At 35.7% G+C, this 19,658-nt stretch overlaps 2 protein-coding genes across 3 annotated transcripts in view; one reads left to right on the top strand and one right to left on the bottom strand.

Moving 5' to 3' along the window:
- The window catches only part of MAN1A2 (mannosidase alpha class 1A member 2), a 150,991-nt gene that overhangs the window by 115,510 nt on the left and 15,823 nt on the right, over nt 1-19,658 (top strand). For both annotated transcript variants that reach the window (XM_061121050.1, XM_061121051.1), the window contains exons 11-12: nt 1,524-1,696; nt 4,668-4,783. In XM_061121050.1, the coding sequence (XP_060977033.1) occupies nt 1,524-1,696; nt 4,668-4,783 (289 nt within the window). The remainder of the gene's footprint in view (nt 1-1,523; nt 1,697-4,667; nt 4,784-19,658) is intronic.
- LOC133040842 (ATP synthase subunit g, mitochondrial) lies at nt 9,925-10,370 on the bottom strand. The gene has a single exon (XM_061121052.1). The coding sequence runs from the start codon at nt 10,330-10,332 to the stop codon at nt 10,021-10,023; it is 312 nt and encodes a 103-aa protein (XP_060977035.1). The 5' UTR covers nt 10,333-10,370; the 3' UTR covers nt 9,925-10,020.

Genomic DNA, 19,658 nt, shown 5'->3' with positions numbered 1-19,658 from the left:
CAACTAATAAAAATTTAAAAAAAATAAATAAATGACAATAATATTTGATTGTATGCCAGATCTTGTCAGTAAGCTGAGTAGAAGTTTTCTTACAATATATTAATAATTTCTTGGTTAGTCCTTACCTCAAATCCCATTGAGGAGGTGGTCAGAACTATATGAGCACACATAAGGTTTTGCATGCAATTTCAGAGGCTTCTTGGACACAACATTATCTCCCTCTTCCAAAGCCTACCATAGAGTTATGTCCTCAGGTTAAAAACGCCTGCTTAAGTTCTACTTTAGTTCTCCAAGACTTAGCAGTAACAACTTGGTTTTTAGCTCTCTTCTGGATCATGGTTTGCTTTTAACAGACCTACCATCACTACCGTGTTTTTTGGTTTTGTGTTTTTTCTTCGGTGTGAAATGCTTTATTTTAATTTTGATTATTTGGAATTTATGGTGTCACCCTTACAATGCTAAAATTTGGCCATTGTGAATATCATGCCAACTACTATGGCCTGCTTTTGTTTTGGCATGGTTCTTATGCTACCTTTTCTGAGAAAATATAAAAGTATCTAGCATTTCTTGAAAGAAGTGAGAGACCTTGAAATTATTTGGCACTGATACAAACTAGTAAAAAGAAAGAAAGATGACAGCTGAGAGTGGTAATTGTGTGTGACTCCAACATCCCAGCAGAGGGTGATTTTATATTGCCCAGGTTTAGAGTGCTGGGTGTGATTAGAAAGAGGTTCTTTAAAAGCCTTTCATGTAGTACTGTATTCCAGCCTGAATGGAAATCATATCATTTAAGGTATTTTATGTAATGTTGTATATGTGTAATGGCCAGGTTTCTTTTAAGTTTTTTCTTTAACTGTGGTTGATTTACAGTATTGTTAGTTTCAGATATTTATTCAGACTGATAAATGGGCAATTTACTGATTAAGTTCTTAGTGGTTCGCAATTTGAACCTCTTCTTAGCTGTATATACAGAGGTTATAGAAGAGAGATGATTTTAAAACTAGCTTAAGTTTTAAAATATATTGCTTCTTAACATACTATGGTATACTTTAAAAGATTATAATCTGCAGCTAAATTTAACTCAAAATCTGAGCTCTGAAGTGTTTTTTTACATGTATGTGTTATGTTAAAAAGACCTAAATTGTCTTGACTTTTTAAAAAATATTTTGCACAATACAGTTATTTATCTCTTTAATTTGATTTTGGACCAAAACAGAAATTTAATGTGCTTATGTCTAGCCTTACATTTGTTTCTAAAGAATTACTAGACTCTTGTCACTTTAGTTAGATGTAGCAGTATGTTGATATACATTATTTATGAGAAATATTTCATGTCAGAATAATAGGAATATTTATAAGAAAATCAAATGTGGATCTTTTAAAGTCACTGATTTTGCAAAACAGCAACAATAAAACAGCTATAAAATTACTTCATACTATATTCTTTAAAGGGAGGAAAAATCTCTGGCAAACCCAACAAAAATGGTTTATTGTGCCCATTTATTTCTTTTGTCATGTTACAGCATTAAAGCTCGGTCCTGAATCATTCAAGTTTGATGGTGCAGTAGAAGCTGTGGCAGTCCGGCAGGCTGAAAAGTATTACATCCTCCGTCCAGAAGTCATTGAAACCTATTGGTACCTGTGGCGATTCACTCATGATCCAAGATACAGGGAGTGGGGCTGGGAAGCAGCACTGGTAAATAAGCCAGTATTTCATTTTATGTGCAAGAGTGTTAAATTAAGCCTCCTATAGTGCCATGTGTCCTCATCCATGTTACTTCATGTTTAGCATGGCAGTTTTTCACTATGATTATAAAATTTCTATACTTGACTATTAATGCTTAACCTCTAGAGTAAAGTAAAATCATTGTAGAATTGCCCAGATTCACAGCCTAGGTAAATTAACCCCCATTCATTTCAGTTTGTGTTCAGAGTAATTCCTTAGTGGCACCACAAGAATGATTACTGAAGTGTTAAAATTTTTCTGCACTGAAAGATAATGCCAACACACACATACTCTCTGTCTCTCCATATATGTGTGTGTGTTGTGGGCACGCTCTGTCATGTCTGACTGCAGCCCCATGGACTGTAGCCCCCTAGGCTCCTCTGTCCATGGGATTTTCCAGGCAATAATACTGGAATGGGTTGCCATTTCCTACTCAGAGGATCTTCCTGACCTAGGGATCAGACCCACCACCTCTCTTGTGTCTCCTGCATTGGCATGCAGATTCTCTACCACTGTGCCACCTGGGTGTGTGTATGCACATTTGAAATGAGGAATTTTTAATGGTTAGTAAGTAAAGTAAGCAAATGGTTTACTTATAAAACCCTAACCTTTCAGAGAATTCTGTGGTCATCAGTACCTGGGAGAAAGAAAAATCATTAAAATTTTTCATGAAAGTATAACTTATCACTGGAAGTGAGGAAGTATTTTATTCTCTGAGACATACTAATTATGATAAATAGTACTAATTACAATGGATATTCATATTCAAATTATTTACCTTAAACTTGGAGTCTTGCTAGAACCAAGGACATTCTAGGTGAGATAGTGTTAATAAATTGCACAGACAAGAATGTGTAAGATGTATTTTAGATCAGAATGTAGACCAGTTTATGTAAAAAGAAGATTTCACGGGTCAACTTGACAAACAAAAGTTTGGAGCCATTATGTAGATAGTCTTGCATGTCAGGTCAAGGCATGAATACTTAGTGTTTCAGACATCGTACACACACACTTTTCTCATGTACTATGCAAGTGTTTCTCATTTGCGAAGTAGGAGTAGAAAGTCTTTTGCCTAGCTCACAATCCCTCTGATCTTCTTTTTCTTCTCCATCTCTTACCCACTAAAACTCCTTAACTTTAAGAATCCATCCTGGGACTACTAAAGGTTTATGAAAGGGGAAGGAACTGCTGAAGACTTTTTAGTGGGGAGTAACACAACAAAAGGATCTGATTGTAATCTGCAAGTTGGTGGGTTTTGGAGACCACTGCAATAATATAGAAATGATGTGATAAAGACTTGAACTAAGGTGAGGACACTTATGTGTCATTTATCATTCAGACATAGATGTTCTTTATGGAGTTTAAGAGACTATTAATAGAAGCAAGGTGATTACAAATACAGAGCAGGAACAGACAAAGCATTTATTGTTGCTGCTTCTCTCTGCCTGGGTCCAAAATTGGGACCACAGCTGCTAGGGGAACTTTGTGCAGGAGGGTCCTGCCACAGTTGAGAAAGAGACAAAATGTTGGCACAGTGGTTTGAGAATAGGACACACACACACTTCTGTTGTGTAGTAATGCCTTACTAATGCTGAGGTAAATCAATGTATGGGAGAAATGAGTGTTAGTCGCTCAATTGTGTCCGACTCTTTGCAACCCTATGGACTGTAGCCCGCCAGGCTCCTCTGTCCATGGGATTCTCCAGGCAAAAATACTGGAGTGGGTTGCCATTCCATTCTCCAATATAGGGGAAAGAGGTAAGGTAATCCTGCAGTGAATATGACTTGAATGTCTCCTAACATTTAATGCTTCTTATTTAGAGGAATTATGTAAAAATGAATAGTTTAAGTGTTAATTAGCTCTCCTTCAGAAAGGAGGAAGACCAGATAAGTAAGAAAAGTAGCAAGGCTAGAAACAGCCACAGCCTACTGTTAATGATGAGTAAGATAACCATGCCTTCATTCAGCTTCTCTGGGTTGGGTGGAGTGGAGTAGAGAAAGAAAAGAACCATACATGCTTTCAACTTTTTCTGTATGCCTTAATTGTAAAGTATAATACACCTGCAAAAGCAGAATGTTTGATAGTTTTAAATTAACAGGGTTTTGAATAGATTCTAATTCAGAATATTTTATTCAGACAGGTTCAAAGATGAAGAAAGATAAATTAAGAATATAAACTTCCCTTTGGGCAGTAGAACATAGTCGTTAATAATAATGTGGAGCAAATTACTCTTTGCCTCAGTTTTCCCATCTGAATAGTAAAGCTATTAAGATAGCCTCATAGGGTTGTTAGAAATTTAATTGTTAATAGATTTAAAGCTCTTAGAAGAGCCTTTAGCACATAGTAAATTCTTAATGATTGTTAGCTCTCAATATTTGTGATTATTATTGTAATAGGTGTGAGGGTGGGCTCTTCCTGCCGGTTTATACCAACTATAATGCTTAATTCTTAGGATTATGATAATATACTGTCTGGCACATAGTATGTTTATAGTAAGTATCATATTGCTGTTGCTGTGGAGAGCTCCTTCAGTAATACACCTTTTAGCATGATTTGAATTGTTTATCCTTGGAAGTGATAAAATTGCATTTAAAATTTTTAATTCAAACTGACTTCCCTCTTGATTTGTCAGAATTAATGAGGTTTTATTGTACCAGACAGATCTAACTCAGTGTGAATAGACTAAATTTGACTCCTAAGTTAGGAAAATATAAAATGTCTTAAAAAGATTAAAGAGTTTTGGAAAGAGAGACATTCTGCATCAAACAGGATGCTTCAGTTAATTTTTCCAGTGCAAGGCTATTTCCATTTGATTAAAAAAGTCTTATTCTGAAACTATAAACTTCTCATAGAGACTCTGAACTTTTGACTATGGTTCTTTAACTTGTCCTTCAAAACTTGAAATTCTGTGGAACTGACTCTTGTCTGATCTCTTTCACAGGCTATTGAGAAGTACTGCCGAGTCAGTGGCGGATTTTCTGGGGTGAAGGATGTGTACTCCTCTACTCCTACACATGATGATGTACAGCAGAGCTTCTTTCTTGCTGAAACATTAAAGTAAGTAGATGCTGTAAAATTTTTTTAAACTGTAGGATGGTTTTGCTATGTGGTCACTCTATGATTAATTGTGACTATGTTTTATTCCAGTAAATTTTATTCCAAATATACAGTGAAGTCTTGTGTAGTTGAGTCTTCAATTTTTAGTTTCATCTCATGGAAGAATAACTTAGACTCTTATTTTGTCAAATAAGAGTACCTTTATTTTGTCTTTAGCCCTTTACTGTGCATTAACATTGTCTTCTTAACAAATTTACTATTAAAAAAGAAATGCATAAAATCAAGACCAACTTACTATGGTATGTCTGTTTTCACTGGTATCAGAATCTCTGGGGCAGAAATTGTTTAGCATGTGTGTGCCTGTGTATCTTGCTTATGTGCTTTTTTACCCTATCTATCTTATAATTCAGAATTTGAATATAATGGCAGAATTCTGGAAAGCTATATAAGAATACATCAATACGCTTATATAGTCAAGGCTATGGAAAAAATTTATGTACATGAATGTTTATTGAATGTTTATAAAAAGTTACTGTTGGGTTAGTATTAGTTGGAAAGTTAAATAAATTATTGCACATCCACAATGGATATTATAGACTCTTCACAGTATAATATTAAGTAGGCTATTAAGTGCACATATATATATATAGAGAGAGATGAATGTCTTAATTGTATTTCAACAACATCAAAATGTATACTGTGATGTACCTTATTGGTGTTATTCTTTTAGATCCTCTTCTGGTTTTGCTTTTGTTACCAGGTAAAAATAAACTGCTTATTTTCCTGCCTCAAATTCAGTTGCTGTCTTTATGCCTAGAATCAGAAGAAATTTTTTGAGCTGCAGAAAACTTAGAGGTCCAACAAACACCACTGCAGTGCATTCCTCCTCTGTATGGACATTCCCAATGCTACAGATCTCTTTACAGCATGAAGAACAGTGTGCCATAAGGTGTTTTGTTAATCTCGTTAGATGATGAAGCACATCACTGCCTTCCTTGTAAGGCTAACCCATTGCATTGTTCAGGAGCTTTTATTATTAATATTAGAAGCACATTCCTGTTTTTAATTTTATTTTTTTTTTAATACCAAAACATTTTGTATTGGGCTATAGCTGATTAACAGTGTTGTGATAGCTTTAGGTGAACAGCAAAGGGACCCAGCCATACATATATATGTATCCATTCTCCCCCAAACCTACCATCCAGGCTGGCACATAACAGTGAGCAGAGTTCCATGTGCTATACAGTAGGTCTTTGCTGGTTATCCATTTTAAATTTAGCAATGTGTACGTGACCTTCCTGAAATCCTTAGCTATCTCTCCACCCCACCCCTCACCCCCACCCTGCCGGCAACTATGAGTTTGTTTTATAAGTCTGAGAGTCTGTTTCTGTTTTGTAAGTAAGTTCATTTGTATCATTTCTTCTTAGACCCCAGATATAAAGGATGTCATATGATATTTCTCCTTCTCTGTCTTACTTACTTCACATAATATGACACTCTCTAGGTCCACGCATGTTGCTGCAAATGACCTTATTTCATTCTTTTTGGAGGCTGAGTAATATTCCACTGTCTGTATGTACCATGTCTTCATCCATTCCTCTGTCAGTGGATGTTGAGGTTGTCTCCATGTCTTGGCTATTGTAAACAGTGCTGCAGGAATGTTGAAGTGCATGTATCTTTTGGGGCCATGTTTTTCTCTGGATGTATGCCCAGAAGTGGGATTGCAGGGTCATATGGTAGTTCTGTTTTTAGTTTTTTAAGGAACCTCTGTACTGTTCTCTATAGTGATGGTACCAATTTACATTCCAACCAACAGTGTGGGAAAGTTCCCATCTCTCCACACCCTCCCCAACATTTGTTGTTTGTGGATTTTTTGATGATAGCCATTCTGACTGGTGTGAGATGATATCTCATTGTAGTTTTGACTTGCACTTCTCTAATAACTAGCAATGTTGAACATCTTTTCATGTGCCTGTTGGCTGTCTGTATGTCCTCTTTAGAGAAATGTCTATTCAGGTCTTCTACCCATTTTTTGAGTGAGTTTCTTCTTGTGATGCTATTAAATGTAATAAGCTATTTGTAAATTTTGGAGAGTAATCCCTTATCAGTCACATCATTTGCAAATATTTTCTCCCAGTCAGTCTTGGGGTTGTCTTTTCATTTTGTTTATTGTTTCTTTTACTGTGCAAAAGTTTTTGAGTTTAAGTAGACCCCATTTGTTTATTTTTGCTTTAATTTCCATTATTCTGGGAGATGGATTAAAAAAGATGTTGCTGTGATTTATGTTGGAGAGTGTTCTGCCTATGTTTTCCTCTGAGAGTTTTATAGTGTCTGGTCCAGCATTTAGGTCTTTAATCCATTTTGAGCTTCTTTTTGTGTATGGAGTTAAGGAATGATCTAATTTCATTTTTTTTTTTTACATGTGGCTGTCCACTTTTCCCAGCATCGTTTGTTGAAGAGACTGTCTTTCCGACATTGTATCGTCTTGCCTCCTTTGTCATAGATGAGTTGACTGTAGGTGCATGTCCTTCTTTCTGGATTTTCTATCCTATTCCATTGGTCTATATTTCTATTTTTATGTGGTACCATATTGTTTTGATGACTGTAGCTTTGTAGTACTGTCTAAAGTCAGGGAACCTGATTCCTCCAGCTCCATTTTTCTTTTTCAAGATTGCTTTGGCTCTTCAGGGTCTTTCATGTCTCCCTACAAATTTTGAGATTTTTTTTTTTTTTTTGTTCTAGTTCTGTGAAAAAATCCACTGATAATTTGATAGAGGTTGCATTGAATCTTAGATTGCCTTGGGTAGTATAGTCATTTTGACAATATTGATTCTTCCAATCCACAAACATGGTATATCTTTCTATCTATTTATATCTTCTTTGATTTCTTTCATCAGCATCTTATGGTTTTCAGAATACAGGTCTTTTGTCTCCTTAGGTAGGTTTATTCCTAGATATTTTATTCTTTGTGATGCAAAGAATGATAGTAAACGGAATTGCTTCTTGAATTTCTCTCTCTGATCTTTCATTGTTAATGTATAGAAATGCAACAGATTCCTGTGTATTAATTTTATAACCTGAAACTTTACGAGATTCATTGCTGAGCTCTGATAATTTGTTCCAGACGCTGAGCTCTGATGGTAGTTTTCTGATAACATCCTTTGGATCTTCTATGTATAGTATCATGTCATCTGCAAACAGTGGCAGTTTAACTTTTCCAATTTGAATTCTCTTTACTAGAAGCATCTTTCTTATATTGAGTTAAAAATCTGTTTCACTGTGATTTCCATTCTCTGTCCCATGCTTTACGCTTTGGAAATATGGAGTCTTCTACAAAACTAAAAATATTTGTATATATTAGGCTAAAGATGACAAGTTTCTGAATTATTTGTTTCTGATACCATTCCGGTTGGTTTCTCTGGAGAATGAGTTCATGGTTTCCTAGACTGAACACTGTATCAGATGTGAATAAACCAGGGCAGAGTACCAGTCACTAAGTTGCTCATTACACCTTCATTAGTGCAAGATACTATTATATTCTTTCTTTAAAAACATTTATTTATTTAAACTTTTTATTTTGTATTGCAGTATAGCTGATTGATAATGTTCTGATTATTTCAGGTGGACAGTGAAGGGACTGAGCCATACTTATACATGAAGACAGTATTGTTATTCTGTTTTATGGTAGCTATGATAATATATCTTGAAATTTTGCTATAGGTCTTTTTTCTTTTAAACATGACTAAGATAATTATTTTCTCTCTTACATTGGTATGATTAGCTTTTCTGAAATTTAATTACCTTTTCCCTTCATTCCTCATTAAATTTTATTTTGGTAGGCTTAACATATTCTAATTTATTGAAAAATTTTTGAACCCTTGAGTTTTTCATTTAATATATTATCTATTCCAGCTTTGTGTCATGCACAGATTTAATAGATATGTCTTGTCTGTATATACCCAAGTTAATCAAACATTAAAGACATCTAACCATGTATTGTTACTTATCTGTTTTTTCCCAACTCTTTCTCTTAATAATTGTGTGACTTTGGACAAATTACTTCATTTCTCTACCTCAGTTTCATCATCTGTAAAAAAGGAATTAATAATAGTATCATCTAAAAGGGTTATTATGAGGATTAATACAGCAAAGCCCTTAGAATTATACCTGGCACAAAATATAAGGTGGAAGGTATAAAGTGTCTATAGGACAGTGTGGCTAGGAGCTGGGGAAAGAAAGGCAGATGTGCAGCAAAGGAGAATGAGGACAAATTGGAGAAGTCACAAGGACAAACGATCCCACATCTGTCTCACTTCCTCCAGTGTTGATAAGCAGGTGACTTGCAGAAGTACTTGGCACCTTCTGCCATGGGGCTATACAAGCCTGTCTTGGAAATTGGAGAAATTGATGAGGAGTTCCAGTAGTAACTTCAAAAACCGCAGGTTTGGCAGCTGCCCACACCTCCAAGGTGAGCCAGGTAATCACTGACAATATGCATAACTTTAACAGCATGTGGCAACCCTGCACTGCCCCTGAGAGCATAATGGCTCATGCTTTTTTTCCTCCACATCATATGTATGCTTTTTGTAGTGAACCTAACTCAGAATTGTACAGAGAAAGTAATTCTGACAAATATAGTTCCAGCTTAGTTATGCTGACAAAGTATGATCCCCACAGGAGACAAATCTTGCAGATAATGAAAAATATAACCTACTTCATATCATATAATATACAATATTTGTATATAAAATAGATCATTTTAAAAGTGTATTATAAAGCTATGCTAATTTAAAAGGTTTAGACGTGATGTAAGAATAAACAGTGGAACAGGATAGATTTCAAAAATAAGCCCACTTATATGTGGAAATGTCATCTTTGAAAAAAGGCAGTTCAGATCATTGAGGAAAAGTTAAATAATTTAATAAATGAAGTTAGAAAAATTATCCATTAGAAAAACAAACTGGATTCCTGTAAATACAAAAACTGAAATTATATAGAACATAGCTTTAAATATTAAAAATGAAATAAAATTCTAAAATCAAAGTTTTTTTTACTCCCCAGCTGTTGGGATGAAGATGGCATGACACACAACCCAGAAACCATAGAAGAAAAGATTTAAATTTTTTTTTTTTTTTCTGACACATTGTCTTATTTTATTCAAATAGCAGTCTGTTCACACATGGTCCAAGAACACTTGAATAATAAAGCAAATATAATCACATGTTAAAAATTGGTCTTCAAACATCATAGCCAATGATGCCACGCTTGCCTATGATCTCGCCAACATAAAACCACATCCACACCTCAGTGGCCACCAAACCATTGAGTAGAGCTTCCTTAACAGTGAGCTGTTTGAAGCTACCAGTTTTAGCGCTGTTGATAATTTTTTTCAAGCTCTGAATTGCTGTAGGGATCTCAGCAGGGGTTGGAGGAACCAGCTCAACCTTGGCATAGTACCAAAACGTGGCCAATCGAGGCTTCGAGTAAGTCACAGCAGCGTTGACCAGCGCCGGGGCCTTCTCCGCGAGGTTACGGACAAACTGGGCCATGGTACTAGGACGGAGAGCCCGTCGCCCTGACTGGCCGGCTGAATCAGAAGAAAAGATTTAAATTTTTAACTGCAGAAGATTAAACAACATCTGCAAGGGCGGGGGTGGTGGTGGGGAAGAACATCAGACAAAGTAAAAGACATGATACACTGTCTTACAGTGTAAATATACTTGCAATACTTTTGCCTGTCAATGGGTAAATTTTCTTATAAGGAAAAACTTAAGGCAGTTCACTGGAAAACAGATGGGAAATACCATAAATACATGAAAAATACATATTTGACCCACTGATAAAGTAATGAAATGGATAATTAAATACCAGGTTTCACTATCAGTTACTTAAGATTTAAAAAGTTCGCTTTCTGCTCTTAATAAGAACGTATGGATCTAGTCACTTATAAGCACTGGAAGTGACTGTACATTGTTTGTTGTGGGTGGGGAAATCTTTTACAAAGAACGTGTTGAAATATTAAGAGCACATTATTTTTGCCTCAGTAATCCTACCTCTAGACGTTACTTCCACAAGTGAGAAAGATGGATGAAAAAGGTTGTTTCTTATTTCTGTGTTTGTTATATTCTTTGCTCTTTTACTGAATGATTAAGATTGAGTTCTGCATGTACCTTTTTAGTTACATCTCCTACTACATCACTTTCGCCTTGCATTTATTTGATCCATGCCTGCCTACTGTATGTTTTCTTTTCCATGCTATTTAATTCATTTTGCTATATCCACATACTATTTTTATGCTTTAGAGATATCTGTATTAAAACCAATTAACATTAGCCTTGATTTCTTAGGAGCTACACAAGGCAGAGGAAATAGATGTGTTTATCTGACTAATTTTAATGTGACCGCTGCTATGCTATTCATTCTGTACATTTCAACAAATGTTTGTTGAGTGTATGTGTCTTTCTTTCACTTGTGCATGAAATTTATCATTTCTTTTTTATATCCCTTACAAAATCCTATTACTTTTTCAAGGTCTAGCTCAAATATCACTGTCTGGGAGTCCTCTCCAAAACTAAGACAGGATTAGGCCATCTTTAGGTATACTTGCAGTACTTCCTTTGTCTTGATAGTCTGCAAATATTAATATCGTCACTGCTTCATGTTTGGGATAGAGTATACATACACTCAACAAATGTTTGTTGAACTGTACAGAATGAAGAGCATAGCACTTGTCACATTAAAATTAGTCAGATAAACATGTTTCCTTTGTCTTGTGTAGCTCCTCAGTAATCAAGGCTAATATGATTGTTTTTAATACAGATATTTTTAAAGTATAAAATTAGTCTGTTGTTGTGCAGTCATCAAGTCATGTCTGACTCTTTGTGAGCCCATGGACTGAAGCACACCAGGCTTCCCTGTCCCTAACCATCTCCTGGAGTCTGCTCAAACTCATATCCATTGATCGGTGATACCATCCAACCATCTTATCCTCTGTCACCCCCTTCTCCTCCTACCCTCAATCTTTCCCAGAATCAGGGTCTTTTCCAGTGAGTTGACTCTTCGCGTCAGCTGGCCAAAGTATATTGGAGCTTCAGCTTTAGCATCAGTCCTTCCAATGAATATTCAGGGTTGATTTCTTTTAGGATTGACTGAATTGATCTCCTTATTGTCCAAGACATTCTCAAGAGTCTTCTCCAGGACTAAGGTCGAAAGCATCACTTTTTTAGTGCTCAGCCTTCTTTATGATCCTTCTCTCACATCTGTACACGACTACTAGAAAAACCATAGCTTTGAGTTAACAGACCTTTGTCGACAAAATGATGTCTCTGCTTTATAACATGCTGTCTAGGTTTATCATAGCTTTTCTTCCAAGGGGCAAATGTCTTAATTTCATGGCTACAGTCACTGTCCGCAGTGATTTTGGAGCCCAAGGAAATAAAGTCTTTCACTGTTTCCACATTTTCCCCATCTATTTGCTATGAAGTTATGGGACCAGATGTCATGATCTTAGTTTTTTGAATGTTGATATTTTTAAAGTATAAAAACAGTCTGTGGATGTAGCAAAATGAATTAAGTAGTATGGAACAGAAAAAATGAAAAATAAAAGTTTTTCTGTATGCCACATTTAGTTTCACTTCCCAAAGATCGTTATAGTTGACCGTAGAATAACTTAGGTTCAGCTGTGCAGATCCACTTACATATAGATTAATTTTAATAAGTATATTGGAAAGGTTTTTGGAGTTTTGTGGCAATTTGAAAAAACTTGCAAATGAACCATGTGACCTAGGAATGTTGAAAAAATTAAGGGAAAAAATCAGGCACATGATGAATTCATAAAATATATGTACATACTAGTCCATTTTATCATAGACTACCATGAAATATTATACAGATATATTATTAAAATTAAAATTTCTCAAAACTCACACAAACACAGACTATACATGGCACTATATTTGCAGTCCAGTGATTTGAGTATATGCTTAAAATGAAGAGTGATGCTAATCATCTCCGTAGGAGCAGTTCATCTTTCTAGTAAATTGTATTATCAAGGAAAAAGTGGTCTCTTGTAGTTTTTAAATATTTTTCATCATGTTTAGTGCAATATTGTGAACTGTAAATAACACCACGGTACCCCTACAGTGCCACTAGTGATGCTGAACATGTTCCTAAGAAGTAAAGTCACTGACATTGCAATAAAAAATTGAATGCTTGACATTTACTATAGATTGAGGTCTGCAGCTAGGGTTTCTCACTGCATGATAAATGAATCCGTGTAAGGATGATTGTGGGAAAGAAAAAGAAATTCATGGATTCATCGCTGCAGCTACATCCGCAGACACAGAAACCTTGCACTATTTGCAAAATACCTTTTATCTTGCCTTAAAAATGCAGCTTTTTATGTGGGTGCAGGATTGCTATAAGAAAGGCATTCCTATAGACTAGTATAATTTGAGGGAAAAAAATCATTATAAGACAAAGCAAAAGGAAGGTGAAGGATCTGAAGCTGGAGGATTTCATGCCAATAAAGGATGGTTTGCTAAATTTTAGAAAGAGATTTGGCTTTAAATCTGCTGACCAAGAGGCAGCAGATGAGTTCCCAGACACCACTGAGAAAATCGTTGAGGAGAAAGAATATCTGGCTAAACAGGTTTTTAATGCAGACAAAAGAGCCCTATTCTAGGGGGAAAAAATGCCACAGAGGTCATTTATTAGTAAAGAAGAGAAGTAAGCACCAAGATTTAAGGCAGAAAGAGATAGCTCTACTGTTAACTGCTAACTCTGCTATTTTGTGCAAATGCAGTTGGGTTGATCAGAACTGCCTTTATGTACAAAGCTGCTAATAACCCTTGAGCCTTGAAGGAAAAAGAAAAACATCATGTTTTGGTTGCACAGTAGGAAGGTCTGGAGGAGAACCCTTTTCTGAATTTGTTCCATTCTTGCTTTGTCCCTGAAGTCAGAAAGTACCTTGCCAATAAGACACTGCTTTTTAGAATTCTTTCATTATTGGTCAATGACCCTGGCCACCTAGAACTCCAGAGTTCACCACCAAAGGCATCAAAGTGGTCTACTTGCCTCCAAACATAACATCTCTAAGTCAGCCTCTAGATCAGGGGGTCATACAGATGTCTTAGGCTCATTACACAGGGTACTTACATAAAAGACTTAATACTGTGGATGAGAACCCCAATAGAGACATCATGAATGAAAGGATTACAGCCTTGAAGATGCCATCATTGTTTTAAAAAAAAGCCATGAAAGCCATCAAGCCCAACATAGTAAATCCTTGCTGGAGAAAACTGTCCAGATGTTATGCATGACTTCACAGGATCTACAACAGAGCCAATCAAGGAAATCATGAGAGAAATTGTGGATATGAGGGAAAAAAATAAAAAAGAAGGAGGTGAAGGGTTTCAAGATATGGATCTTGCAGAAATTCAAGAGCTATTAGACTCCACACCAGAAGAATTAACAGAAGATGAGCCCTTCCAAACCAGTGGCAGATGATGGGGAAGAAGCAGTTCCAGGAAACAAATTGACCTTAGACTACCTGGTAGGAGGGTTCTGATTATTTAAGACAGCTTTTGAATTCTTTTACGAGATGGACCTTCTATGATAGAAGTAATTGGTACCATGTCGAAACATTTTTAGAGAAATGCAAAAGCAAAAAAGTCAGAATTTATGCTATATTTCCATAAAGCTATACTGAGTACCTGCCTCCCTTTCCACCTCTGAGACATCAAGACCAACCTCTCTTCTTCCTCTTCATCCTCAGCCTACTCAACATGAGGATGATGAGGATGGAGGCCTTTATGATGATCCACTTCCACTTAATGGATAGATCATCATGCTGTATAATTACTAAACTTACCTGTTGTGCATGTGCTTGTCTCTGTGTGAAAACCTAATAACTATACAGCAAGAACTGTATGGAATGAGATGTTCTTATGCATTGTCATCATCATTGTCATCATCATTTAAGTATTCTTTGTGTGGAACATTATGTGCAAGACTTGTACTACATTCCCACCAACAGTTCACAAAGGTTTCTTTTTCTCCCCATCTTCACCAGCACTTGTCTTTTTGGTAACAGTCATTGAAACAGGTATAAGGTGATATCTCATTGTGGTTTTGATTTGCATTTTCCTAGTGATTAATACTGTTGAGCATCTTTGCATATACAGCTATTGGCCATTTCTGTGTATTTTGGGGAAAATGTCTATTCAATTCCTCTGCCTGTTTTTAATTGGGTTATTTAGTTTTTAGCTATTGAGGTGTATTCTTAATATATTTTGGATGTTAACTTCAGCCAGATACATGACTTGCAGTTATCTTCTCTCATTCTGTAGGTTGCCTTTTCATTTTTTGGAGTCTTTTGCACTGCAGAAGCTTTTTAGTTTGATATAGTTAGATTTATTTTTGCCTTTGTTGCTTGTGCTTTTGGTGTCATATCAAAAAAAATCATTGCCAAGACCCCTGTAAAGGAGCTGTTTCTCTGTTTTCTTCTAGGTGTCTTACAGTTTTAGATCTTAAGTAGTAGTTTTTAATTGTATCACTTTATCATTTCTAACTGTATTTTTTAAAGCTTGCTGATTTCCTGTGTAAAATTTCAAATTGTCCCTTTATTCTCTCATTTTCTCTTACTTTAATTTTCACCATAGCATCTATACATAGTACGTAATTTCCTCAGGGATATAAGAATATATGCCTTAGAATATGAACCGATAAGGACAATGTTTTTGTGTATTTTAGTTATTGTTGTATCCCCAGCATCAATGGTGAAGTCACATATACTTGTTTCAGTATTAAATATTTGTGGGATAAAGGATTTGAATCATTTCATTCCAAGAGAGCAAGAGCAGAAAAACAGAAGTTTTATAAGATCTTTCCAAAATAGGAGTGGGAAGAAGAGAATAATAGACCTATTTTATTTCCTGCTTGAGGCTCAGGGCATGAATTCAGTTAGTGCTAGAATATAGTTAATAATAAATCAAGAAATTGATAAAGCAAGAAGAACAAGGAAAGATGTGAAAAGTGAATCAAGGGAAGTGAAAAAAGGGAATCAAGAAAGTTGATCTGTTTTCAGTAGAGAGTCACAGATCAGATGCCAACATGAAGGAGAAAAGCAAAACAGTACAAACTAAGTGGTGTTAGAAGTTACAAAAACTGGTAAACCTAGGGCAGTGGTTCTTAAACGTGAGCATGCATCAGAGTCACTTGGAAAGCTTCTTAAAACGCGGATCCTGTACTCCCTCGCCAAAGCTGCTGATTAGCAGGTTAGAGTGGAGTCTGAGAATCTGCATTTGTAACAAGTTACCAGGTGACGCTGATGCTGCTCTCTGGAGGATCACACTTCTGGAACCGGTGACACCTGTGACTCAGGAAACCACTTAATGGTTAATTAGGGATCAAGGAGTTACCTATCCTGACAAGGGATAACTAGTATACCATAAGGTCAGGTGGGCAAATCATTGCTCAAGTGTTATATTTATGTAGTCCAGTCTCCTCGTTATACTGAAGAACCACAGCCATGGTCTCCACATTTTTTAATCCCTCTTAGGACTTAACCTGGGGCTTCCAGGTGGTGCTAGTGGTAAATAATCCGCTTGCCAGTGCAGGAGACATAAGAGATGCAGGTTTGATCCCTGGGTTGGGAACATTCCCTGGAGAAGGAAATAACAACCCACTCCAGTATCCCTGCCTGGAGAATCCCATGGACAGAGAAGCGTGGCATGCTACAGTCCATGGGGTCGCAAAGGGTCGGACATGGCTAAAGTGACTTAGCATGCAGGACTTACCACAGCATCAGTGCAATCTAAATATTAGACGCCAGGGGACACACACGCACACACAGAATGGATTTCACTTGCACTGTTTAATATGAGTGTTTTTTCAGTTTCCAAACTGTATTTTGAAATGTCCTTGCCAGTTTTCTTTTCCTGCAGTAGAGGGAGCTACAACTCAAATTGTACTTATGTAGCAATAACACATAATAAGATTATTTTTCTTTTCCATCGATCTTTTTTCTTAACTTTAAAAATTGGCTTTATTAAAGTATTCTAAGTGTACAGTTCATTGTATTTTCCAAGTATATAAGCCTGAGTAACTACAACCACAGGTAATATGGAACATTTCTATCCTCATCTTCCAATGAGTCCCTGAACACATAGCTGCTTTGCGTCACTGTAGGTTGCTTATTCTGGAATTTCATATAACTGCAATCATGCATTATGCACTTATTTTTGTTTGACATTCTTTTTAGCATAATATTTTTTTTTTAGATCAGTTGGTGGTGTTGCATGTATCAGGTTATTCCTTTCTCTCGATAAGTATTCTGTTATATGGCTGGCTAACCACATTTTATTTATTCATTCACTTACTGATGGTCCATTAATCATATACTTTTGAAAGGAATCTAGAAAAAAAGGAATTATGTTTGATTACATACAAGTGTCTTAATCTTAATTTTTTTAATCTAGAAATGTTTTAATTCTTCCCTTAAAATTAACTAATACATTTTGCTACTATCAAATAATTTGCTATTAAGTAAAATTCTAAATGTTTTAATCTTGGTGCTTCTTTAAAACAGAGATGACAGAGAGTTAAAATTTGTGACGATAATCTTCTTCTCAAAACTACAGTAAAATTGTTGACTGAAGTTTGTTCTAAGTTTGTTTTGGTTTTCAAAAAAACTCTAGCGAGACTTCTATTTCTCCCTTCGCAAGCAATTTTTTTAAATTAAATTAATTAATTTATTTCTTTTTGGTTGTGCTGGGTCTTTGTTGCTCCATGGGGGCTTTCTCTAGTTGCAGTGCAGTGGCTTCTCTTTTTGCAGAGCATAGGCTCTAGGTACACAGGCTTCAGAAGTTAGGCCATGTGGGCTCTAGCCATGTTCCAGCTTCTGTAGTTGCAGCACGCAGGCTCAGTAGTTGTGACTCTCAGGCCCTAGATCACACAGGCTCCAGTAGTTCTGGTGCGGGGGCTCAGTAGTTGTGGTGAGCGTTAGTTGCTCCATGACATGTGGAATCTTCCCAGACCAGGAGTCGAACCCGTCCCCCTGCATTGGCAGACAGATTCCTATCCACTGTACCATCAGGAAGTCCTGCAAGCATTTTTACTGAGCATGTTTTTCTTAATACTTAGCTAAGGTGAATAATTAGATGCTTTTTCTAGGGGACTATTTTAGTAATACATGAATAGAGTAATAGATTTGTGATGAGATTACCAGAATGTTAATTGTAATATCTAGAAAGGGAATGCATATGGTTTTCACTGTAAATTTCTTTCTAAATTTCTGTAGGTTTGAAAGTTTTATAATATTGAGGTGGGGGGTGGGGAGGGAAGATAGTAAATTGTTATCCAGAAGTCAGATATTGTTGCTGATACTGTTGTCATTTCCTGTAGTAGTTTCAGTTAATTCTTTTTATAGCTACTGTTATCTTCCTTTGCCTGTAAAGTTATTCTCCATATACATAAATGAATGTATAGTTAGCCAGCTATCAGACTATTAAAAGTGTCTTTGAAGTAGGTTCAAAGACAGTTTTGATAGTGGTTTTGTCAACAAAGCATCAAGAGTAGTATTCAAGTTTGTTATCAGAAGTGTCTTAGTAATTTATTTGTGAGAGAGGAAGAATCAATGAGATAGATTATTGGGGTGAGGATTCTTACACAGGAAAATTAGTTCAAGAGGGAAGATTGAAGAACAAAGCCACTATTCTCTTCCATTTATCTTTTATAAACTTATCTGTAACTGTATCTTAAAAGTTAGCTTTCTAATATGAGAGAACTATTTTTCCAGCTAGATGAGAAAAGTAGCTTTAAATCTCCTGTTTTTTGCTATTCTCTGCTCACTTAACCCTTAAAAGCTGATTTATAAACTGAGTCAAGTCAAAAAGTATTTATAAAGTAGCTGCTCTCCTCTCAGAATTGTGCTATTTGAGAATTAAATATATGAAACATACACTATACTCATGAGCTTACAATCCAGTTAAGAAATCTCGGCTTTAAGGCAGTTAAAAGACTATCTTCAGTAAATGTAAAATTACCTTATAAAGACTGTAAAACTAATAATAGTTATCACATGCAAACTTTAAAATATTATCAAAGTTAGTTTTACCTTACAGAAAACTTCCAAGTTTCAGTTTTCTTTTAGCAATCGTATTTCAAAAAATTAGGTACAGTAGAATTGTTTCATACATGAAAGTTAAGTTCTAATACAAAAGACTAAAATTGAGGTTAATCCAAATTCTTCTTTTAAATCCTTTAAGACATCAGTAATGTATTTATTTGTCATCAGTTTTCTTTTTTGTCAAGTACATATAGTTGAATTCCTATACTTTATATTCACAAAGTAAGCTAGATTTCCTATGGATAGCACTAGGAAAATAAGAATGTTGAAAATGTATTTTATTAAAATCCATTTATCGTTTGTCCTGTTTTTATTCAGAACAGTAAAGAGCTTTTCATCATTTTGCAAATAAATCTAGCATTAACAACAACAACAACAACAAAAACTTCTGGTCATGGGCAAACTCAGTAAAAGTATAAAATATGTGTGTGTGTGTGTGTGTGCATGTGCGTGTGTGTGCATGTGCGCATGCGCGTGTATAGTGCTTAAGAGAATATAAATGTTTTGGAAATTCAAAGGAACTTTGGTGTGGGCTGGAGTAGTCATGACAAAAGATTGAAATGATGCTAAGTAATGCATAAGGTATTAATAAGTGAGGTAAAGCAGAAAGTCATTTCATGGATCCAGCTTGAGAAAATAAATGCTACCTTTCTTTAAAAGTACAGGAAGAATACTAGCCTGACTAAAGAATATTCATTAGAAGTAATAGGAGTTAGGATTCTAGAATCAAAATTAGGGAGGCAAGAA

The sequence above is a fragment of the Dama dama genome, chromosome 20, assembly GCF_033118175.1.
Source record: "Dama dama isolate Ldn47 chromosome 20, ASM3311817v1, whole genome shotgun sequence".
NCBI lineage: Eukaryota > Metazoa > Chordata > Mammalia > Artiodactyla > Cervidae > Dama > Dama dama.
This window is presented reverse-complemented; position numbering and strand designations above follow the sequence as displayed.

Coding starts and splice junctions, on each gene's coding strand:
- LOC133040842 (XM_061121052.1), bottom strand. CDS start 10,332: ATGGCCCAGTTTGTCCGTAACCTCGCGGAGAAGGCCCCGGCGCTGGTC.